The sequence below is a fragment of the Hemitrygon akajei genome, chromosome 12 (genome assembly GCF_048418815.1).
Source record: "Hemitrygon akajei chromosome 12, sHemAka1.3, whole genome shotgun sequence".
NCBI lineage: Eukaryota > Metazoa > Chordata > Chondrichthyes > Myliobatiformes > Dasyatidae > Hemitrygon > Hemitrygon akajei.
In genome coordinates, this window is record NC_133135.1 from 22,276,831 (window position 1) to 22,302,114 (window position 25,284).

The 25,284-nt window shown below is 42.6% G+C and overlaps 1 protein-coding gene across 3 annotated transcripts in view; it reads right to left on the reverse strand.

Annotated features, from left to right (window-relative positions):
- abca4b (ATP-binding cassette, sub-family A (ABC1), member 4b) overlaps nt 1–25,284 on the reverse strand; it is a 184,462-nt gene that overhangs the window by 89,266 nt on the left and 69,912 nt on the right. For all 3 annotated transcript variants that reach the window (XM_073062717.1, XM_073062716.1, XM_073062715.1), the window contains exons 17-23: nt 24,949–25,153; nt 16,210–16,296; nt 14,364–14,687; nt 14,084–14,279; nt 8,496–8,627; nt 3,117–3,256; nt 1,731–1,868 (exon numbers count right to left, since the gene is read on the reverse strand). In XM_073062717.1, the coding sequence (XP_072918818.1) occupies nt 1,731–1,868; nt 3,117–3,256; nt 8,496–8,627; nt 14,084–14,279; nt 14,364–14,687; nt 16,210–16,296; nt 24,949–25,153 (1,222 nt within the window). The remainder of the gene's footprint in view (nt 1–1,730; nt 1,869–3,116; nt 3,257–8,495; nt 8,628–14,083; nt 14,280–14,363; nt 14,688–16,209; nt 16,297–24,948; nt 25,154–25,284) is intronic.

The following is a 25,284-nucleotide window of genomic DNA, read 5'->3' on the forward strand; positions in this document are numbered from 1 at the left end:
GACTGAAAACCTAGTCAAAGACAGACATTTTAAGGAAAATCTTAAATGAGATAGGAGGAGGAGACAGTGAATTTAAGGCAGCGAATTCCAGTGGCTGTCAGTGGTTGAGTAATGAGTAAAGAAGAAATTAAAGGAACACAGATTCCTCAGGTGATTGCAAGGATGGAGGAGGTGAGAGGGAATGGGAGGAGAAAGACAAAGGAGCAATCTGAAAATGAAATGAGAATTTTTCTCTGGGGCAATAATACAGGTCAGAGAGCACAGGGCAGTGCAAGCTAGATCATTAAGAGTTTTGGATGACTTGAAGTGTACAGGGAATGGTGTGAGAGGCTGGACGGGACAGTAAAGTCTGGAAATGTGGATACGGTGGTGAAGAAAGCTTTTGGTATGTTGGCCTTTATAAATCAGATTATTGAGTATAGGAGTTGGGAAGTAATGTTAAAATTGTACAAGGCATTGGTGAGGCTGAATTTGAAGTATTGTGTACAGTTCTGGTCACCAAATTATTGGAAAGATGTCAACAAGGTAGAGAGAGTACAGAGGAGATTTACTAGAACGTTAACCTGGGTTTCAGCACCTAAGTTACAGAGAAAGGTTGAACAACTTAGATCTTTATTCTTTGGAGCATAGAAGGTTGAGGGGGGACTTGATAGAGGTATTTAAAATTATGAGGGGGATAGACAGAGTTGACGTGGATAGGCTTTTTCCATTGAGAGTAGGGGAGATTCAAACAGGAGGACATGAGTTGAGAGTTAGGAGGCAAAAGTTTAGGGGTAACACGAGGGGGAACTTCTTTACTCAGAGAGTGGTAGCTGTGTGGAACGAGCTTCCAGTAGAAGTGGTAGAGGCAGGTTCAATATTGTTATTTTTAAAAATTGGATAGGTATATGGACAGGAAAGGAATGGAGGGTTATGGGCTGAGTGCAGGTTGGTATGACTAGGTGAGAGTGAGCGTTCAGCACGGACTAGAATGGCCAAGATGGCCTGTTTCCATGTTGTAATTGTTATATGGTTATATGGTTAAGTTGGCAGCAGGTAAGCCTAAAGGGTGGAATTTGAATGAAATTATGGCAGAGTCGATGGCAAGGACTGGTTATTGATGGTATGCACTATGGTTAACAATTACATACTACTGATTAAGGATGGTATGGGCTTTGGTTATCGATGGCAAGGAGAATAGTTCACGGTGGAACTGACTAATGGTTAACTATGGTATGGAGTATGGTTAATGATGGAACAGATTGTGGTCAATATTGGCATGGACTAACATATAGGCTTGGACCTTACCTGAAAGCCCAATCAGAGCCAGGTGTAAACAATATTTCTCACTTTCAGATGTTTGTTTCCTCTCATATTCCAAAGATGTACGGTTAGGGTTAGTGAAATGTGGGCATGTTACGTTGGTGACGGAAGTATGGCAACACTTGTGGGCTGCCCAACACAATCCTCACCGCTTTGATTTAACACAAATGATGTGCTTCACTATATGCTTCAATGTACAGTTAGCAGTAAGTTTTCAAATCACTTTATAGACACACAACACACCCACACACGAGCACATACGCAAGCAGACAGGCAAGCACACAGTTTTCTTGTACAGTTGTCGATGAAGCATTCACAAGTAATATTTTTCAAATTCAGGATACAATATTGATAAAAGGTTTCGCTGTAACTTCATTGCATGCATTGCATTTTCTTTTCTCACTGAAGTCATCGAAGGGGTACCGTACCTGAACGATATTTAAGTAAGAGATCCCAGATAGATCGCCTGGAGTACGGATCTACTCCAGACGTTGGCTCATCCAGAATTATCACTTTAGCTCCCCCGATGAATGCTAAGGCTACTGACAATTTCCTCTGCATTCCGCCTGTGGAAGGAAAGAGGAAAACTTTCAACAAGTTGTACTCTGACGTCAAGCTATAGATCTTCATGACAGTGACCCTCAGAGTCACAAAGGCAAACAGTGTCCACTGGCCAATAGGTTAATAACTCTTACAAAAGCTGGACAAACTCAGCAGGTTGGGCAGCATCCGTTGAAATGAACAGGACTGACGAAAGGTCTCGGCCCCTGCTCACTTCAACGGATGCTGCCCGACCTGCTGAGTTCATCCAGCTTTCGTACGTGTTGATTTGACCACAGCATCTGCAGTGTACTTTAGGTTAATAACTCTGCTTTAATATCTCATGAAATCCTACTGTGATAAGACTCACCCGTAGGAACTGGCAGAGAAATTAAACAAATCGTTTGAGGCAGAAGACACTGAAAACTTCCCAGTAATTAGGAATGCAAGTGGTACATTCTTCATTGCAAATGAATTTCACTACAGAATAAAGATGTCCAACTGCAATAACATAAAGCCCTGCTGAGACTGCACCAGGAATGAAGTGTACACTCTTGGTCTCCCTGCACAGGGAAGAATATACTTGCAATAGAAGGAGGGAAATGGAGGGACTGGTTTGGTGGGTTTAAAGAGGGAGGAAGCAAACAACGTCTATAACCTTCAGGGTTTAGAAGTTGCCTCACAGAAACATATGGAATTCTCCTGGAACTTGACAGGGGAGATGTAGGGATGATGTTTCTCCTGGTCAAATGGCTCAAACCAGGCGTCACTGCCTCAGAAACAGGGGGTGGAGGTGTGGTGGGGGGAATCAATCATCATGGTAGAAGTGGAAAGAATTTTATTTTACCTAGAGGTCAAAGAAATTTTCTAATTCTCTAGCAAAGGTTCAGTTGCCAAATATAGTAAGACAGATTAATGGAGTTTAGATATAAAGGGAATCAGAGATATATTTCTGTACAGGAAGGAGACGACGAGGTAAAATATCTTAGTGGATTAAGAGAGCAGAAGGTTGTTCACTCCTTGCTTCCATTTCTTACGTCTTGAGATCATAAGTTTAAGGAATAAGAAATAAAGCATAAAGAACCTCATAACCTTTCTGATACTTTGTGAAAACCTTCTGAAATGCAGGTTGCTTTGTTGGGTTTGACACATGCCAACCAAATTTGTGCTTAGTGATTCTCACTGAGCAATATTAGATGGCCTACTCAAAACAGAACGGTGGAACAGGGCTAAGTCACAGTATTTGAATAAACAAGTGGCAAATGGGCTGCTACCTGATAAATTTTGAGCCAACTCGTCTCTTTTATGAATCAATCCAATTTCATCCAGCATTACTTCTGTCTGCTTTTCTGCTTCTTCAGCTGCGTGGCCTTTGAGTTGAGTGTAAAATAAGATGTGCTCTGCCACCGTTAGACTGCAGGGAAGATAAATGTAAAAATCAGATGATTCCACACATAGCCTCCTTCAGACTCCAGGCTCAAGAATAATATTCCAGCCTTAACATGTGAGAGAGAGACAAACTTCCCCAGGCCAACATACCAAGCATTCCCCAGCATTTATTGACCAGCTCATAAGCTCACTTTAATGGTGGACCAGATTCCAAGACTGATACACTTGGCTTATCTTGATGGATATTGCAGTCCAGCATAACACAGAATCGTTCTGCAGTCCCGCTGTGTAATAAATGATTCGTGCATCATCTTTCTCCCTGGACAGATTCTAGATTTAAAGGAAGCCCTGCGTTCTATGATGTGCCAGTTCTTTTGCCAGGTGAATTGAAGTGATGTGCTGTGGAGAAGAGCACATCTTTGTGACTTTGTCCAGGGTGCAGCCGTGTGTCAGTGTTGCTTCCTTGTCTTTCAGTAGTTACAAGCATTTATGTTCTTCTGCAAACCCATCGCAGCGAACAAAACGTTTGACCATTGTATAACATGAGGCTATCAATGAATGGGGGGAAGTAATTCACTTAGTGTGCCTTATTGTGCAGCTGTGTTTAATGATTCAATACGCATTACAGACAGGAATGAATTGCATCTATTTTATATATCTTGAGTTTATAACTTAAGTCAATGAATCAGGCTTAATATCAGTGATTTATGTTGTGAAATCTGTTGTTTTGTGGCAGCAGTACAATCCAATAAAATATACTATAAATTATAATAAGAAATATATATGACAAAGAAGTGGTGCAAAAACAGTGAGGCAGTGTAGTGTCCACTCTGACAGGCTGCATCGCCATCCGGTATGGGGTGGGGGGTGGAGGGGCTACTGTACAGGATCAAAGTAACTTGCAGAAACTTGTAAAACTAGTCAGCTCCATCATGGGTACTAGCCTCTGGAGTCTCCAAGATATCTTCAAGGAGCAGTGCCTTGGGAAGGCCGTGGCCATCATTAAGGTCCCCCCGCCCCCCACCACCACCCAGAACATGCCCTCCACTCATTGTTACCATCAGGAAGGAGGTACAGAAGCCTAAAGGCACAACACACGACAATTCAGGAACAGCTTCTTCCCCTCTGCCATCTGATTTCTGAATGGACAGGAGTCGCTACTTTTTTATTTTTATTTTTGCAGTACTTATTTGAACTTAACTATTGAATAGACAAGTACATACTTAATGTAACTCGGTATTTTTCTCTATAATTATTTAGCATGTATTTCAAAAAAAAAACAAATTTCACCACATATACCAGTGATATTAAACCTGATTCTGATGACAAAAAGCAGGGCAAACAGCATCAGTGCAAACATTAGTGCACAATGAAGCCTAATTGAATAGAGGGCTTTGAGTGACACTAGGTCATTTCTAAAGTAAGTACATGTTTGGCACAGCATTGTGGGCTGAAGGGCCTGTATTGTGCCGTAGGTTTTCTATGTTTCTAAGTGGGTATCACATTATTTTGGTGTATGAAGTATGTGCTGGACATAACACAGACACACCCAAAGAAAATCTGTGCAATTGGACAAAAGTGCATTAACTACAACGTGATAGTGTTTAGCTCACAGGTGTATGCATTCTAACTGTGCAGTCGCGGCTCCTACCATGAGTTGTATGAAAAGCTTTGTGGGCATGTCTGCTGAGACCTCTGGGAAGTGAGTTAGAGATTAAAGAACGTTCTCTATGGCAGTGGCAGTATAGTGGCTGAGAATACAGTAGAACTGTAGGAAAGTACGGGAGCAGAGGGGTGTGGGGAAAGGGCACAGGTGATCCACATGCAATGAATTGGCACAATTAGCTCTTATGCCACATATGACTCTTCTTTCAGGTTTGGCTTGATCAAAAGGCCAGGTATCACAGCGTGCAGCTTGCAAGTATAGTGTGCTGTCACCAAAAGGAGAATCTCTGATTAATTCTCTCATCAGTGATCAAATCTCTGATTACTTCTCCATACTGCTGGTTATAGGTAATTGGCATATTATTGTCACAGATACAGTGAAAAACTTTGTTTTGCCTGCCACCCATACAGATCAGTACAAGCCTGACCTCTGCGAGGTCTTGCATTGATATTTTGCAGAGAGCGTCTCCCAGCCTCAGTGTGCATCCTGACGATGCTTTTCCCTCGTATTTCCTCAAGGTAATAGGACGGAAAAGCAATAACAGAGTCTGTGAGGTGCTCTCTGCAACATATCAACGTGAGACACTGAGTGATGTCTCACTGCCAAACCCCACACAGGTTTCTTTGTGAGAGAACAGCAAAGTTGCAGGTAAGTCTGATTTCTGTTGTCAGTGGAGGAATTTTTGGCCATGCTGGTGACGCCTACTGTCTGAAGGTGAATTGTCAAACTCCTAATGTATATCATTAGGAGCTTGAGGAGAATTAGTATGTCACCAAAGACACTCACAAATTTCCACAGAGGTGCCATGGTACTGCGGAGAGCACTCTAATTGGCTGCATCAGCATCCGGTATGGGGGTGGGAGAGGTTTCACTGCACAGTATTGAAATAAGTCGAGGAAAGTTTTAATCTCAGCCAGCTCCACCGTGGGTACTAGCCTCTGTACTATCCAGGACATCGTCAAGGAGCAGTGGCTCAAAAAGGCGACATCCATCATCAAGGACTCCCATCACCCAGGACGTGCCCTCTTCTCATTGCTACCACCAGGGAGGAGGTACAGGAGCCCAAAGGCACACACTCAGCGATTCAGGAGCAGCTTCTTCCTCTCCGCCATCAGATTTCTGAATGGACATTGAACCCTATTTTTTCTCATTTTGCACTACTTATTGAATTTGACTTTTTATTATTTACATATATACGCCTTACTATAATTTACAGTTTTTAAACTTGCATCAGAGAGATTGGATGTGGAGAGATATTTCTATAAATAGGGTATTCTAGAATCAGAGGGCACAGCCTCAGAATAAATAGATGTCCCTTTAGAACTACGATGAGGAGGAGATTTCCACAGCTAGCTGGTGGTGAATCTGTGGAACTCATTGCCACGGAGGGCTGTGGAGGCCAAGCAGTTTGTTGCATTTCAGGTGGATGTTAATAGGTTTTCGATTGGCAAAAGGATTAAGGATTACAGGGAAACACACACAAAATGCTGGAGGAACTCAGCAGGCCAGGCAGTATCAATGTTTTTCAATGTATAAAAAAACATAACAACAAATTTCATGACATCTGCCAGTGATATTAAACCTGATTCTGAAAAATGTGCTCAAATCGTCAAGTTTTTGATATGATTTTTTTTCTAAAGCATTGCTACGTGAACTGGCTCCAAAATTTTAACTCACATTGCTTAATCTCAACTTCATTACTTCACATTTCCTTCAGTTTCTTCTTTGCCCAGAGAGCCATATAGATGTCTCCAGAGCAAAGCATTATGTAGATAGACAGCTCGAAAAACGAGTCATTCAGCCTGATAATTCTACCGTGGTGTTTATGCCACATTCAGACCTCCAATATTTCCTTCTGTAAATATGTCACCGGGACCCGCTGTTTCCTTCTGTCTCATACCCCTGTCGAGCCGCTTCCTTCCTATTCTCAATGATAGCAGGTTTCACATACCTACCGGCCTTTCGGTGAAGCTTCCCAACTATATTTCAAGGCAACTATTTTATCTTGAAAAATCTCTAACTACGCTTTTCCTCTCAAGAAAATATAATTTCTCTGTATTCAGTCCCCATGAAAAACTTCCATTATTGTAAAGACCTCTGTTAGATCTCCCACCAGCTTTCTTTTGACGGTGAGGAGACCCAGTCTGTATACTTCTTTCTGACATGTATGGGTCTGTCCAAACTCGAAGCCGTCATTTTAAATCCTCACTGCATCCCCTCGATCGTCTCGTGATCATTTTTTTAATAACGTGGTGATCAGATCTGTGTGCACGTGTGGAGACTCAAGAGACGGCTGATGCTGGTATCAGGAGAAACACTTGAAAAGTATGGCTTGGCTAAGGTTTGATACTAGAAGAGATAGGAGCAGAATCAAACCATTTGGCCCATTGAGTCTACTCCACCATTCAATCACAGCTGATTTTTTTCATCCATTCTCCCACCTTCACCCTGTAGCCCTGCCGAAGGGTTTTGGTCCAAAACGTCGACAGTATTCTTTTCCATAGATGCTGTCTGGCCTGCTGAGTTCCTCTAACATTTTGTGTGTGTTTCCCTGTAATCCTTAATCCTTTTGCCAATCGAAAACCTATTAACATCCACCTGAAATGCAACAAACTGCTTGGCCTCCACAGCCCTCCGTGGCAATGAGTTCCACAGATTCACCACCAGCTAGCTGTGGAAATCTCCTCCTCATCGTAGTTCTAAAGGGACATCTATTTATTCTGAGGCTGTGCCCTCTGATTCTAGAATACCCTATTTATAGAAATATCTCTCCACATCCAATCTCTCTGATGCAAGTTTAATGTGGAATCTGTCCGTCTAGTAAAAATGTCCATTTCTTAATTTGCTTTCAATATGGTATTGCTTGCTACCTGTTGTGCAGCTTTATTTGATTGGTTTATTTGTAACCCAGAATCCAATCATCCTCTACTACAGCACTTAGAACCTTCTAAATCCTAAGAGACCTTCCATTTCTTCTTCCCAAAATGTACTATATTGTACTAAACTTCACAATCATTTACACAGATGTAGCCAGGACTTGAGGACCAGAGTATAGGGAAAGGTTGAATGGGTTAGGACTTTATTCCCTGGAGCAGAGGTGACCAAGATGTGTTCTTACAGAGGAATACAAAATTTTGAGGGGTTTAGAATGCAAGCTGGCTTTTTCCCCTCAGATTAGGCGAGACTAGAAATACAGGTCATAGGTTTAGGGTGAAAGGTGAAGCATTTAAGGGGAACTTCACTCAGAGGGTGCAGTGAGTGTGGAACATGAGGCCTGTGCAAGTGGCAGATACGGATTCAACTGCAATATTGAAGAGAAGTTTGGATAGGTGTATGGAAGAGAGGGGCTTGGAGGGATATGGTCCACTCTGTCTGTGGCACTCATAAACTTTTAAAGCTCTATCAGTTCTCCCCTTCAGCCTCTGGTGCTCCAGAGAAAAGAACTGAAGTTTATCCAGCCTTTCATGATAGCACACGCTCTCTAAACCAGGCAGCATCCTGGTAAACCTTTTCTGCACCATTTCTATAGTCTCAACATCCTTCCTATAGTGGGGCGACCAGAACTGTGCATCCAGATCTGTTGAGATATTCTGCTTACTTATTGAACAAGATGTTGTGCTGGGGGCATATGCCGATGTCCTGTCGAATAGCTTCAATTTCTGTGCGGATGTCCTTGCCGTTAATAAATGCAGTACCGGATGTGGGTGGAAATAAACCGATCAGCATTGACCTATTAAACAGAGGGAGAAGTTCATTAGACCTGGCAGACATAATATCATCCACTTTGAAAACTGAGCACACGTGGAAAAGCTGTTGCACATCTTAAGAAGTAATTACACAACTTTACGGAAATTCGATTGTTATTATAAGGCACTTGCAATCCATCAGAGACATCTTGCAATCAGTACTGTTTGCTCCTGTAGGAAATAGTTTGGAATGCTAAAGCTCCTTTTGACAAGTTCTTCGTCCTTCCTGATTATGCTGACGCTTCTGTCCACCTGCTCCGTCCCCAGCATGTTGCCAAGGAAGCCACTTCAGTGTGAACCATGAATAACAAGGGTGGCCAGGTTGTTTCCATATCAGTAGCCCCACAGACAAACTACAACTGGACCTTCACGCATCCTTGACAAACACTCACCTCCAGAATAGCAGAGATCAGGGAAGAGGGGGTGTGTCAGGGGCCGGGGGATGGGGAAGTAAAGAGGAGAAACTTGAAGGTGGGTAGGAGGAGGAGACTAAACTATCTGTTAAACCAGCTAACCCAGCACAGACAATAAGAGGTGGGGAGCGGGGCTGCTAGTAAGCAAGACTGGGGTCATGTTCTGCTACCTTTCATTCTCCGCTGCATTACACATCACTCAATTACATGAACTGGAATGGCAGTTTGGCTTCAGCATAAAGTTGACTGCTTCAGCACGGGAACACCTCTTGCACTAAAGTCTTGCTTTGCTTCCTTCACTGTCTTGTATAATTTTTGTCCAGTTTACGTTCTGTGTGCTGTCTGAACCTGCATCCTGCAGCAAGCAATATTTTCAATGTGCCTGAACCTCACTGCACTTGTGTAGATAACAATAAACTCACCTCACATTGACTGGACTTAGTTTTTGAGAGAGAAGAAAAACTGCTGAACAAGGACACCATTAACAGCAACTTCCTTCAAAGTGTTAACTTGTTGGTTGGAGCAGGATGGTCAACCTAATGACTGATGAATGAATTCTAGATCCTTAAGTCAAGACTGGGTGGTTATTAACCTACGTACACTGTACAAAGAAGAAGAAAGTGCCACTTGCTGTGTGGAGAATGAGATTAGCTTTATTTGTCACGTGTACATTGAAAGATACCGTGAAATATATCCTCTGCAAGAAAGGATGCTGAGGCATCCCTTGAGTATCATCATGCTTCCGGCGCCAATGTAGCATGTCCACATCTTACTAACCCTAACCTGTAAGTCTTTGGAATGTGGGAGGAAAGCAGAGGCAGATTAGGGTGGATAAATCCCTAGGGCCTAACAAGGTTTTTGCCCTTCAGACTTTGTGGGCCGCAAGTGAAGACATCACAGGGGCCCTAGCAAAGATATTTAAATCATCCGTAGTGAAAGGTACCAAGGGATTGGAGGATAGCTAATGTTGTTCTGCTGTTTAAGACAGGCTCTAAGGGTAAACTAAAAAATTATAGGTCAGTGAGCCTGACATCAGTAGTGGGAAAATAATTGGAAGATATTCTGAGACCAAATATAAGAGATATACATGGACTGATTAAGGATGGTCAGCATGGCTTCCTGCTTGGTAGGTCATGTCCAACCAATCTTATAGGGTTTTTCAAGGAAAGTTGATGAGGGCAAGGCAGCAGATGTTGTCTACATTGAATTTAACAAGGGATTTGACAAAGTCCCACATAGGAGGTTGGTCAAGAAGTTTCAGTTGCTTGGCATTCGAGATAAGGTAGTAAATTGGATTAGATATTGGCTTTGTGGGAGATGGCAGAGGATGGTTGTAGATGGTTGACTTTCTGACTGAAGGCCTGTGACTAGTGGAGTTCCGCAGGGATCGGTGCTGGGTCCATCATTGTTTGACATCTATATCAATGATCTGGATGATAATGCGGTTAACTCGATCAACAAATTTTGTATTGACACCAAGAATGGGGCTATAGTGGACAGCAAGGAAGACTATTGTGACCTGCAACAGCATCTGGACTAACTGAAAAAATTGGGCTGAAAAATGGCAGATGGTTTTTAATGCAGGTGTTGCACTTTGGTAGGACCATCCAGTGTAGGCCTTACACAGTGAACTGTAGGGCATTGAGGAGTGTGGTAGAACAAAGGGCTCTGGGAATTCAGGGCCATAATTCATTGAAATTAAAGTATTGAGTACAGGAGATGGGATGTTATGTTGAAGTTGTGTAAGATGTTGATGAAGCCTAATTTGGAATATTGTATGTAATTTTGGTCACCTACCTACAGGGAAGATATAGGTAAGGTTGAAAGAGTACAGAGGAAATTTCCAAGGATGTTGTTGGTATTGGAGGACCTGAGCTATAAGATTGAATAGGTTGCGACTTGAAGATTGAGAGGAGATTTGACAGAGGTATACAAAATTATGAGGAGTATAGATAGGGTAAATGCAAGTAGGCTTTTTCCACTGAGGTTGGGTGAGACTACAACTAGAGATCATGAGTTAAGGGTGAAAGTTGAGAAGTTTAAAAGAAACATGAGGGGAAACTCCTTCACTCAGAGGGTTGTGAGAAAGATGAACCAGCTGCCAATGAATGTGGTGCATCTGAGCTCGATTTCAATGTTTAAGAGAGGCTTGGATAGATACAAGGACAATAGGGGTATTGACGGCTATGGCCCAGGTTGACGGGAGTAGACAGTTTAAATGGTTCGGCACAAATGGGCTGAAGGGCTTGTTTCCGTGCTGTAATTTTCCATGTTTCTATAACTCAATGACTTGCAGGAAACCCACACGGTCACAGGGAGAACATCCAAACTCCTTGCACCGTGCTCTTACAGATGACACTGTAAAGTGTTACTCTACCTGCTGCACTACCATGCTGCAAGTTAAACAACCATGTTCCAGTGAATACACGCTGATGCTGACTCCCTGCAGCTATGTTTACTCAATTATCCAATTAAAATTATTTTAGTTTTTTCTGAAACTCTGGATTTTAATTCAGATCAATAATTTGAAAATATGAGCTTCGGCTCCAGCTATAAATGTCAGCTAACCACTTTAGGGCAGCATATAATAAATCTTAACATCAGTGTGCAGCTTTAACCAACAGTGTGTATCTCTTCATTCATTGCCTGTCTATGATAGGTCACTTCTTGAGACGCATTTCAATTCCATTATGTGATCAGATAAATAAACTGTGTACTGACAGTCTATTTTTCTGTTGTCTCTTATATCCCTCTCATTATTCGCGTGAAGGTGCTTTGGTATGACACAAGGGCACGGCGGGTTTTATTTAAATGCTTGTTATTAATTTCTTGTTTTCCTTACTTGGACCTTTTAAGTTTTGGTAAACTTGTTAGAGTCTGAAATTGTTTTATCCCAGGGATAAATCTCATTATTACAGCAATTCAAGTTATCTTTTATTTAATAAACACTTACTTAGTACAATGCTGAATCTCATTTCAGGGACGGGATTTATGTTCATTTGGAATGGCAGGGACTGATTGGTGGAAGTCAACGTGGTTCTGTACAGGGAAAGCCCTGGCTCTGGATTTTTGAGGAAGTACTGAAGGAAGCTGATGAAGGCAGAGTAGTAGATCTGGTATACATGGATTCTAGCAAGGAACTAACAGTCGACGGTTTGCGCAGAGACCCTTCATCGGGACTGGAAAGGAAGGGGGAGCAAGCCAGAATAAGAAGGTGGGAGGAGGAAAGGAAGAAGTAGGAGGGGACAGGTGATAGGTGAAACCGAGAGAGGGGGAGGCATGAAGTAAATAGCTGGGAAGCCGATTGGTGGGAGAGATAAAGGGCTGGGGAAGGGGGAGTCTGATAGGAGAGGGTAGAAGACCATAGAGAGGGAAGGAGGAGAAGCGTCACAGGGGGTGAGGGACGTGTAAGAAGCTAAGGTGAGAGAGGGAGAGACATGTTGCCAAATTGGATCCAAGATTGGTTTGGTAATTGAAGACAGAATGCAATGGTAGGGAGTTGCTTTTCTGACAGGACACCTGTCACCAGTGGGTAATACAGGGATTAATGCTGGGTCCTTGGCGTTATTTCATAGGTACCCTATAAGTGACTTGGATAAGAAAGAGGGACGTCTGAATTTAAAACCTTATAGAGGTTTATAAGATTATGAGGGGCATGGATAGGGTGGATCATTTGAGTCTTTTTCATGGGGTAAGAGAGTCTAAAGAGAGGCATACAGTAGGTTTAAAATGAGAGGAGAGAAAATTAAATGAGATCTGAAGGGGAAGATTTTCCAGTCAGAGGGCAGTTATTATATGGAATGAGTGGACAGAAGAGATGGTGGAGCCAAATACATTTAAGGGGCATTTGGACAGGTACTTGGATTGGGAAGAAATAGACAGATAGGAGCCTAATGCTGGCTGATTAGATCAGTATAGATAGGCAAAGGGACGGGCCAAAGGGACCATTTTGATCCTGTACTTCTCTTTGACTCTATTATTATATAGCAGTTATTGAGTGACTCCTTCCTCCCCTCCCCTCATCTTCTTACTCTGACTTCTCATCTCTTTTATCCCGTCCTGATGAAGGGTCTCAGCTTGAAACATCGACCGTTTGTTCATTTCCATAGATGCTGCCTGACCCGCTGAGTTCCTCCAGTATTTTGTGTGTGTTACCTTGATTTCCATCATCTGCAGATTTTCTCTTGCTTTTAAACTTCTTGGAAAACTGAATATACTTCACCCCGTTTAATTTGTACCCCTGCACTCCTGTTTTTTAAAATTATCTTTTAAGGTGCAGTCCAATCTGACATAGGGTGTACACAAAACAACAAAGACATAAGGAACTTTCCTGCTCCTGGTTTCTGAAAAGTTTAACTCAGAAGAGCCGGAGCTGGAGCTCGGTGCCTGGTGTTTGGGAGAAGGCAAGTGAACGACTCAGATGGAACGTGTTTGCCGAATGCTCGAGATAATTTCAGCAGCAGCTGTTGTTCTAGTTCAGTGATTGGCCACGTGTGCTCCTTGGACAGAGAATGCCTAGCTTCCCAAGGTTTACATTGAACTGGGTGACTACAGTAAATTAGCAAATTATCTGCACTAAACTGTAGAGAGGATTAATGCTGAAGAGAATTTTACTGAAACTCCTTCCAGTAAAACATACTGTCCAAGTAACAGGAAATATTGGTCAATTGTTTTTGCTTTTCTATACCCCTTCGTACTTGCCCTTGTTCTGTTCAGCCCTCCTCTCACAATCTTTTGTTGCTCGTTTGGGTCCCAGGAACTCAAATGCAACCCCTTTGCATGTGGTCAGTAGCAAGTCATGTTCTACTGATACTGCTCGGTAACATATGACAGATTTTCAATAGTTACAGAAGAGCCATTGTGCAGAGCAATTATTTTCACTGTGCAGATGGCCAACAGCCCTTTATTCTACTGCCTTTGACTTGAGCAGGGATGTAAACAGAGCTGCATGAGCCTGGCTTGTTTCCATATTTTCGCTGGGCAGTGATTACTTTCATTGTTGCAACAAATAGAACACAAGCTCTTACATTGTGGTGGTTTTTCCAGCTCCGTTGTGACCCAGAAAGGAAGTGATCTGCCCTTCAAAGAAGTTAATGCTCAGCCCATCTACGGCTGGCTTCTGTCCCTCACCAAAAGTCTTCACCAGGTTCTGAACGGACACTCCCAGAGTCAGACTCGAAGGCTCCAACTCATAGAGAGGGTTTCCTGCCATTGCTGCTGTCACTGCCAACAGATAAAGACAGACATAGTCAACATCATGGAGTGCTGTAAAGCTGATTTTAAAACGTTACAGATTTGAGTTATTACCAGGGTTGATTTTTTCCTTTTCCTTCTCCTTCTCCTGCCTTTCTTTTTCCAGCCTTTCCATCTCCTGCTTTTCCTTCTCTTGCCTTTCCTTCTCCTGCTTTTCCTTCTCAAGTCTCTCCTTCGCCTGCCTCTCCTTCTCAAGCTGCTCCTTCACCTCTTTTTCCTTTAGTTTGCAAATCTTCTTGCCGTCCTTCGGCTTGTCGCCATCCCCGGGTTTGTCTGACACCTGCTCTGCTGTGTTCTCTGCTGGTTTCTCTTCCTTTGCCTCCACAGGCTTCTCCACCTTCTCAGGCTCTTTCACAGCTCCTTTCAATTCATTTTTGTCTTAGCAAGGATTAAAAGTAAATTTTGATTCATGCTCACTTCGGGTGCAAACTGGGATACAATAGCTTATGATGAAATAGCTTACAATGTGTCCCAACTAAATTAATCCACACTGGCAGCACTTTACAAAGAATTACTTCACTCAGGAATATAATACTGGGGCAGTTACTTTAGCTAATCTGAAGACACTGATCACGTGGCAGAATTTACCTGTTAAATTTCCAAAGTTATCTCTCCATCGGAAAACAACACTGAGCCAGCACGGAAGCCTTCATAATTAGGCTGGATGGCAATAAGGAACGGGATTGTGAAGGAATGTTTTTGAGTTGACACTGAAGTCTGGAGAATCTGGAACGTAGGGACATAATCTCTGGATAAGGAGTCTGAGATAAGAAGACTGTTGACATTATGGCCTAAATTCATTAATATTTAGCCTCAGGATTAACTAAAGTAACCGCCCTGAGATAATATTCTTGAATAAACTGATTCTGATTCTGGATAAGGGCTTGACCGCTATCGGACTTCATTTTTATTTATTTATTAGATACAGCATGGAGTTGGCCCTACCAGTCCTTAGAGCTGTGCCGCCCAGCAATCCCCCCAACTTAATCCCAGCCCAATCACGAGACAGTTTACAACGACCAATCAACCTACCAACTGGCACGTCTTTGGATTGTGGGAGGAAACTGGAGCACCCGGAGGAAACCCACGTGGTCATGGGGAGAACGTACAAGCTCCTTACAGGCAGTGGCAGGAATTGAACCTGGGCCACCTGTACTGTAAAGCACTGTGCTACCGTGCCGCCCAAAATATTTCATATCAAATACGCCTAAATCTTTTCCTACTATCTCACCTGAAGATATCTTTACTCAGAACTTGCTCTGGCCAGGAGTGCTGTGGATACTCAAGTTAATATTTGCACTTGCAGCATAAGAGAATCAGTTGGGAACGTATGCCTGAGGTATTGGACCACTCATGAACTTACTGAACTGTAAATTCATGGGTAATCCTACAGGCTCAGAGGCAGTATAGCCAAACATGGCTTCTATTTTGTACGTTTTTATGGAATTATTTATTTTGTATCCTTGGCTGCATCATGACAATGAAGGTGAATTGTACACAAGCTCATTCCTGTCACATCCAGCGCTGCCCATTCAACACTGAGCCATTATACTGCCGCCCATGATAACTTGGCAGTTTGCCATTGTAACGAAAACACCATTGAAGTTGTGCATTGATGTAACTTTAAATGCAGTCAGCACAAGGCTTTAATTTTAACAAGAGTATAGACAGCATGCCGAGTCTCTTTTAAGTCTCTGGTAATAATAGGAAAGAACTGGCTAAGTTTTCAGACACTTTTAAGTGGAGAATTCTGCCTTCACAAAGCCAGATGTGATCTAGTTAAGTAATCACAGGGTACCCACTCCGACTGTCTCAGACATACTCCTGTAATCCATATCAGCTACAACAGGGGGGGAAACACGATCGGGAAAAATGGCTTCTCGGTTTATAAATAACTCACCTTCTGCTGCGGCTTGGGGCTTTTCAGCACCAACCCAGTGAGAAATCTGCAGTGGAAAATACCAGGGTGCTGGTACTCCGTACTGGCCTAAAGAACAGAAAAGAAGCACGAGGTGAGTTAAAGCATAGATACAGTGTTCTGGGCTATATTACCTCTGAATAGCGATTAATATTGCCACAGAAACACAGTGGTTAGACTACCGTACTGGTGTCTAAAGGTAAGGACGATTGATCCAAAACTCGAATCCAATTATTCAAATACTTAAAGTTAAGTCTGTCCTGAGCCTTATAGGCTCATCAGAGCCGGTGCTTATGCCGGTTTCTGTGGCGTGAAGCAACTGTACAAGACTCCCCCCCCCCCCCCCCACCCCAGATAGGATGACAGTCTATCACAAGGTTAACCCCCAGCATTTTGCTGGTACCCATTTTCAGCTGGGTGGACTAGAGCAATGGGTGGTTAAGTGCCTCGCTCAAGGACACAACACGCTGCCTCGGCTGGGACTCGAACTCATGACCTTCAGATCGCTAGTCCAACTCCTTAACCACTTGGCCACATGCCACAAAATTAAATACTTAATGCTGGCAAAGCAAACACGAGGAAATCTGCAGATGCTGGAAATTCAAGCAACACACACAAAATGCTGGTGGAACACAGCAGACCAAGCAGCATCTAGGACTCCTGACAAAGGGTCTCGGCCCAAAACATCAACAGCGCTTCTCCCTGTAGATGCTGTCCGGGCTGCTGTGTTCCACCAGCATTTTGTGTGTGTCACTTAACTCTGGAGTTAAATGCTAGTGTCAGCAATGGCAATTGTGAGGCAAACTTCAAATTTTCCATCATCCCCAAATACAAGAACATTATAAAAATAAACAGGAGAAAGTCTGCAGATGCTGGAAATCCAAAGCAACGCACACAACACACTGGAGGAACCCCCAACAGGTGAGGCAGCATCTATGGAAAGTAATTAACTGTCAACGTTTCGGGCCCAGACCCTCCTTCAGGTCCCAAATAAGGGTCTCAGCCTGAAACGTCGACTGTTTATTCATCTCCGTAGGTGCTGCCTGACCTGATGTGTTTCTCCAGCATTTTGTGTGTGTTGCTTAACATTATAAATATATAAAGTTTCATGCTCAGAGTGCTGGAAGAACTCAGCAGGCCAGGAAGTATCTATGGAAAAGAGTAGACAGTGGACCTTTGGGGCTGAAACGAATTGAATTGACTTTATTACTTACATCCTTCATATACATGAGGAGTAAAAATCTTTACGTTACATCTCCGTCAAATGTGCAATTATAGTAATTTATAATAAATGTTATGTACAACAGGATAATCAACATAGCATAGAAATACAGTTGTGTCAGCGTGAATTAATCAGTCTGATGGCCTGGTGGAAGAAGCTGTCCCAGAGCCCGTTGGTCCTGGCTTTTATGCTGTGGTACTGTTTCCTGGATGGTAGCAGCTGGAACAGTTTGTAGTTGGGGTGACTTGGATCTCCAATGATCCTTCAGGCCCTTTTTACACACCTATCTTTGTAAATGTCCTGAATAGTGGGAAGTTCACATCTACAGATGTGCTGGGCTGCCTGCAGCACTCTCTGCAGAGTCCTGCGATTGAGAGAAGTACAGTTCCCGTACCAGGCAGTGATGCAGCCTGTCAGGATGCTCTCAATCATGCCCCTATAGAAAATTCTTCGGATTTGGTGGGCCATACCAAACTTCTTCAATCATCTGAAGTGAAAGAGGCACTGTTATGCCTTTTTCACGACACAGCCAGTAGTATGCACAGACTAGTAAGATACTTCTTCAGGACTCTATACAATACAATGTTTTTTTAATGCTGTTAGAGTAACACTATGACAGTTCCAGCTGTAAGACTGTGGTTCAGTACCTGCTGCTATCTGTAAGTAGTTTGTACAGTCAACCCTGTGGGTTTCCTCCACGTTCTCCAGTTTCCTCCCACAGTCCAAAGACATATTTATTTATTTAGAGGTACAGCGCGGAACGGGCCCTTCAGGCTCTCTGAGCCGCGCTGCCCGGCAGCCCACTGATTTAGCCCTAGTGTAATCACAGGACAGTTTACAATGATCAAGTAAATTACTAGCTGCGACAACTCTGGACTGTGGGAGCTACCAAAGGAAACTGAAGTGCTCACAAGAAGAACGTACAAACCTTCTTGCAGAGGACGCTGGATTTGAACTCCGGCTCCCCAAGCTATAACAGTGCTGTGCTACCGTGTTGGGTTAGCGAATTGTGGGCATGCTACATTGGCACTGAAAGGGAGGTGACACTGGCAGTGCTCAGCATAATCCTTGATGATATGATTTGACATGGGATGTAATATGACAAATAAAGCTAATCCTTCTTAAAATCTAATTTTCTTCCTTTCTTTTTAAAAATACCTTCAAAGATACCTTCAAATTAGAGATTTTCTACGTTTCCAGTTAGCTACTTTTCCTATAGGTCCTGATAAAAATTTACTGGACGATCTTTTAAATTTAAAACCTTTTGTTAATGGTTCTATTACCGGTATCTATAACTTGTTGATTGATTCTAGACAAGACTTTTTAGATAAAATAAAAAAAGCTTGGGAGGATGACCTAAATTGTCAGATTTCTGATGATGGATGGAATAAAATTCTTAAACGGGTTAATAATTCATCTTTCTGTGCTCGTCATTCTCTTCTACAATTTAAAGTGGTTCATAGAGCTTACATTTCTAAACAGAAGCTCTCCAGTTTTTACCCGAATGTTTCTCCACTTTGTAATAAATGCAACTCTGCTGATGCCTCTTTCATTCATATGTTTTGGTTTTGCCCTACAATTGAAAAGTTTTGGCGGGAAATATTTCATACCTTCTCTCAACTTTTTAGGGTCCAATTTGACCCAAATCCCCTTACTGCCTTGTTTGGTATTATTGCAAATGAAGATATAACTTTAAATACTCCTAACCTACAGGTTTTAGTTTTTACCTCTCTTTTAGCAAGAAGAGCAATCTTGCTTAAATGGAAGGAGTCTACCCCTCCTACACATCTTCAATGGCTACGTGATATTATGTCTTATTTAAATTTAGAAAAGATCCGCTGCTCAGTCTTAAATTCAAAACAATCTTTTTATGATATTTGGGGACCTTTCCTAAATTACTTTTCCAATTTATAAAGTTTAACAGTGCACAGACTTTTATGTATATTTTTTATCTCCTCTTCTTAAGTGAATATGTTTTTTTTTCTAATTATCCATTGTCATCCATCAGCTTTTTTCTTTGGTAGTTGGTAGGGGGTTGACTTGCTTTAATATAAAAAATTTATTATATGATGTATGACTTATCTTTAAATTTTTGATTACAGAGTGGTATACCTTTACGTGTTATGCTATAACATTTTGATCAATTTTATTACAATATATGAACAAGTTATGTTGAGATGTATCTATGTGTTGCACTCTGTAAATCTTTTTTTTCTGAATAAAAATATTGTAAAAAGAAAAGAAAGAAAAATACACTGATTAAGAACAGATGAGGTGAACTATTCAACCTGTCATGATCATCATGCCACCAAATCTCCTGTTGGAATACCATTATTAAATATTCTTATATGGTTTCAATGGGAATGACATCATTACCAAAGGAAACTGGCATCTTTAATTTGCTTCTCCTGAGGACATGAAGGTTGGGATGAGGTAAAGTTATTTTTTCCAGATAAATAGAAATGCAAGCAATCTTTAATCCTGTATTGGCTCACAACTTCCCCAGGAATGTCGGCATTTCCGTGAGGGACTGCCAGCACTTAGTTACATAGCTGAGGGAAGTCTGGGAGGCAGATATTCCAAACGTCACAAAAACTGATTGTTGCTGGGAGTTTGGGAACCAGTGCAGGAGGGCAAAGGGTCACACAAGTAATTGCAGCTTTATGGTCACAGTTCCGATTTAAGTTCCCTGGCTGTTGAAGTTGGATAAGATGTTGGTGAGGCCAAATTTGGAGTCTTGTGTGCAGTTTTGATCACCTATATACCTACGAAGAAAATATCAAAAATATTGAAAGAGTACAGAGAAAATTTGCAAGAATGTTGTTGTCTCTGGAGGGCCTGAGTTTTAGGGAAAGGGTTCAGGTTAGGAATTTTTTTCCTTGTTGTGTAGGACAACGAGGGGAGATTTGATAAGGGGCATAGATAAGATAGACACTATCTGCAGAGGTTGGGTAAGACTACAATGAGAGGTGATAGGTTAAGGGTGAAAGGTGAAATATTTAAGGGGAACCTGAGGGAGAACTCTTCACTCAGAGTGTGGAAACAAGCTGTCAGTGGAAATGGATGGGGGTGGGGTGGTTTCAGTTGAGAGAAGTTTGGATAAGTACATGGATTGGAGGTCCTGGTGCATGGTGATGGGACAAGGCAGGATAACAGTTTGGCACAGACTAGAAGAACGGAAGGACCTGTTTCTGTATTATAGTGCTATATGTCTCTGTGGTGAGAGATGTTCCTGCATCAGGTTGGACCAGCATGGATTCAGTTCTTTTCAATTGAAAGAGTCTGTCTCCTGATTCAGACAGCAAGACTCATTGGAGGTTACCCAGGATCCCAAATGTAAAAGGAAATAGCTGAGGGATTGGAGCAGGGGTTAGGGATTCAGATTTCTCGATTAGTGGGATTTCTTTTGGGGCAAACGTGACCTGTACAAAAAGGATGAGTTGCACTTGAATCTGAGGGGGAACAATACCTTGGTGGGGAGGTTTGCTTAGGCTGTTGGGGAGAGTTTAAACTAGAATTGTTGGGGAGAGGGAAAGACAGAAGAAGGGACAGTTGGCTCACAAATAGAGAAAGCTTGCAGACAGTGTGAGCAGGAGGATAGCCAGTTGGAGATGTGTCTATTTTAATGCAAGGAATATTATGAACAAAGCGGATGAGCTTAGAGAGTGGATCAGCACTTGGAGCTATGATGTTGTGGCCATTCCAGAGACTTGGATGGCTCAGGGTCAGGAATGGTTTCTTAGAGTGCCAGGCTTTAGATGTTTCAGAAAGGACAGGGAGGGAAGCAAAAGAGGTGGTGGTGTGGCACTGCTGATCAGAGATAGTGTCACGGCTGTAGGAAAGGAGGAAGTCATGGAGGGATTGTCTACGGAGTCTCTGTGGGGGGAAGTTAGGAACAGGAAGGGGTCAAAAACTCTACGGAATGTTTTTTATAGACTGTCCAATAGTAACAGGGACATCGAGGAGCAGATAGGGAGACAGATTCTGGAAAGGTGTAATCATAAAAGGGTTGTCGTGATGGGAGATTTTAATTTCCCAATATTGACTGGCATCTCCCTAGAACAAAGGGTTTAGATGGGGTGGAGTTTGTTAAGTGTGTTCAGGAAGGTTTCTTGACACAATATGTAGATAAGCCTACAAGAGGAGAGGCTGTACTTGATCTGGTATTGGGAAATGAACCTGGTCAGGTGTCAGGTCTCTCAGTGGGAGAGCATTTTGGAGATCACAATTCTATCTCTTTACCATGGCATTGGAGAGGGATAGGCACAGACAAGTTAGGAAAGCATTTAATTGGCGTAAGGGGAAATATGAGGATATCAGGAAGGAACTGGGAAGCATAAATTGGGAACAGATGTTCTCAGGGAAATGTATGGCAGAAACGTGGCAAATGTTCAGGGTATATTTGTGTGTCGTTCTGCATAGGTACGCTCCAATGAGACAGGGAAAGGATGGTAGGGTACAGGAACCATGGTGTACAAAGGCTGTTGAAAATCTAGTCAAGTAGATAAGAAAAGCTTATGAAAGGTTCAAAAAACTAGGTAATGATAGAGACTGAGAAGATTATAAGGCTAGCAGAAAGGGGCTTAAGAAGGAAATTAGGAGAGCCAGAAGTGGCCAATAGAAGGCCTTGCTGGGCAAGATTAAGGAAAAACCCAAGGTATTCTACAAGTACGTGAAAAGCAAGAGGATAAGACGTGAGAGAATAGGACCAATCAAATGTAACAGTGGAAAAGTGTGTATGGAACCAGAGGAGATGGCAGAGGTACTTAATGAACACTTTGCTTCAGTATTCACCATGGAAAAGGATCTTAGTGATTGTAGCGATGACTTACAGCGGACTGAAAAGCTTGAACATGTAGATATTAAGAAAGAGGATGTGCTGGAGCTTTTGGGAAGCATCAAGTTGGATAAGTCACCAGGATCAGACAGGATGTACCCCAGGCTACTGCGGGAAGTGAGGGAGGAGATTGCTGAGCCTCTGGCGATGATCTTTGCATCATCAATGGGGACGGGAGAGGTTCCGGAGGACTGGAAGGTTGCAGATGTTGTTCCCTTATTCAAGAAAGTGAGAATACATAGCCCAGTAAATTATAGACCAGTGAGTCTTACCTCAGTGGTTGGTAAGTTGATGGAGAAGATCCTGAGAGGCAGGACTTATGAACATTTGGAGAGGTACAATATGATTAGGAATAGTCAGCATGGTTTTGTAAAGGGCAGGTCATGCCTTATGAGCCTGATTGAATTTTTTGAGGATGTGACTAAACATATTGATGAAGGAAGAGCAGTAGATGTAGTGTATATGGATTTCAGGAAGGCATTTGATAAGGTACCCCATGCAAGGCTTATTGAGAAAGTAAGGAGGCATGGGATCCAAGGGGACATTGCTTTGTGGATCCATTGCTTTGTGGATCCCATGGCTTGCCCACAGAAGGCCAAGAGTGGTTGTAGATGGGTCATATACCCCTTCTCTTCGTGATTTTTACAAATGACCTGGATGAGGAAGTGGAGGGATAGGTTAGTAAATTTGCTGATGACACAAAGGTTGGGGGTGTTGTGGATAGTGGGGAGGGCTGTCAGAGGTTACAGCGGGACATCGATAGAATGCAAAACTGGGCTGAGAAGTGGCAAATGGAGTTCAACCCAGGTAAGTGTGAGGTGGTCCATTTTGGTAGGTCAAAAATGATGGCAGAATATAGTAGTAATGGTAGTACTCTTGGCAGTGTGGAGGATCAGAGGGATCTTGGGGTCCGAGTCCATAGGACACTCAAAGCTGCTACGCAGGTTGACTCTGTGGTTAAGAAGGCATACGGTGCATTGGCCTTCATCAATCGTGGGATTGAGTTTAAGAGCCGAGAGGTAATATTGCAGCTACATAGGACCCTGATCAGACCCCATTTGGAGTACTGTGCTCATTTCTGGTTGCCTCACTACAGGAAGGATGTGGAAACCATAGAAAGGGTGCAGAGGAGATTTACAGGGATGTTGCCTGGATTGGGAGGCATGCCTTATGAGAATAGGTTGAGTGAACTCGGCCTTTTCTCCTTGGAGAGGCAGAGGATGAGAGGTGACCTGATAGAGGTGAATAAGATGATGAAGGCATTGATTGTGTGGATAGTCAAGAGGCTTTTTCCCAGGGTTTAAATGGCTAACATGACAGGGCACAGTCTTATGGTGCTTAGAAGAGGTACAGAGGAGATGTCAGGGGTAATTTTTTATGTAGTGAGTGGTGAGAGTGTGGAATGGGCTGCCAGCGACGGTGGTGGAGGCGGATACAATAGGGTCCTTTAAGAGACTCCTGGTTAGGTACATGGAGCTTAGAAAAATAGAGGACTACGGGTAACCCTAGGTTATTTCTAAAATAAGTACATGTTGGGCACAGCATTGTGGGCTGACGGGCCTGTACTGTGCTGTAGGTTTTCTGTGTTCCTATGTAAAATAAATACTTTAGTTATGGCCTCACATGGTGGCTGTCTCATAGTTCCAGTGACCTGGACTCAATCCTGACCCAGAGTGCTGTCCATGTGGATTTTGCACGTCCCCCTGTGAAGTCCCCTTGCATCTATGAAACCTGCATGATGGCTCTCATCAATTCTCTTGCCCCTAGTATCCTGCTTGCATAGTATCTGACAGGTTCCGTTATGAATCCATGAACTGGCTGATAAATAACCGTGAGGAACACACACAATGTGCTGAAGGAACTCAACAAGCCAGGCAACGTCCATGTAAAGGACTAAGCCAACAACCCTTCATCTGGCTGATGAAGAATCTCATCTGGAATGCTGACAGTCATTCCTCTCCATAGACGCTGTCCAACTTGCTCAATTCCTCCAGCTTTTCGTGTGTGTGTTGCTCAAGATTGCCAGCGTCAGCAAAAACCCTTGTGCTTATGATAAATAACCATATTGTGCCTGTTCTTGCTTATTGTATTACAATTGAAAACAAATAAGATTAAAATGCAGGATATTAAGGTTGCACTTCTCAAAAATTATCATGATTACACTTGATTATTAAATGTTACCTACAGTGCTTCTGCAATTAAACAGTTAAACGTAGCAGAGACTGTGATCCCTTCTATGGTTTAGATGTAATTTAGGGATAAAGAGATATATCGTTAGAATAACAGGTGGAATTAATAATATTTGTTTGCAAATCATTACTATAACAAAATCTTGAGACTTCATGAAATAGATACCTCCTGTAAAATCTATATGTGGTAAAAATATTTAATGGATTCCCAGTTTGACAAGTTGGACTTTTGACTTCACAATCTACGTTATTATGACCTTATTGTCTACCTGCACTGCACTTTCTCTGTAAGAGCAACACTTTGTTCTGTTTTCTGCTTTCTTTTCCCTTGTACTGACTGAATGCACGATGTGATGACTCGATCTGTATGAAAGGGATGCAAGACGAGCTTTTCACTGTATCTCGGTACATGTGATAATAAAAAAATCAACTCCAATAAACCAATTTCTATCTCCCACTTGACGTCAGCATACCTGGAAACACGGCATCAAGGTACCAGGCGAGAATTCCGTACAGAAAAGCATCGAAGAGCATCATTGCGATGGAGAGCAGCATACTATACTCGTCCCCTTCAACAGGACTGGCATGGATATTGCCCAAATGTAGACCCACACCCTGCTCCTCATAGCGGGATAGATACTCCGATCCAAACCCAAAGGCCACTGGGGACAACAGGCTCTGAAATGTCAAGAAACACACCAACAATTCGGTGATGGTCACAGCACAGAGACATAGAGCACTACGGAACAGAGTCATGACCGTCAGGCCCATCTAGTCCTTGCCAGGTTATTATTCTGCCTAGTCCCAAT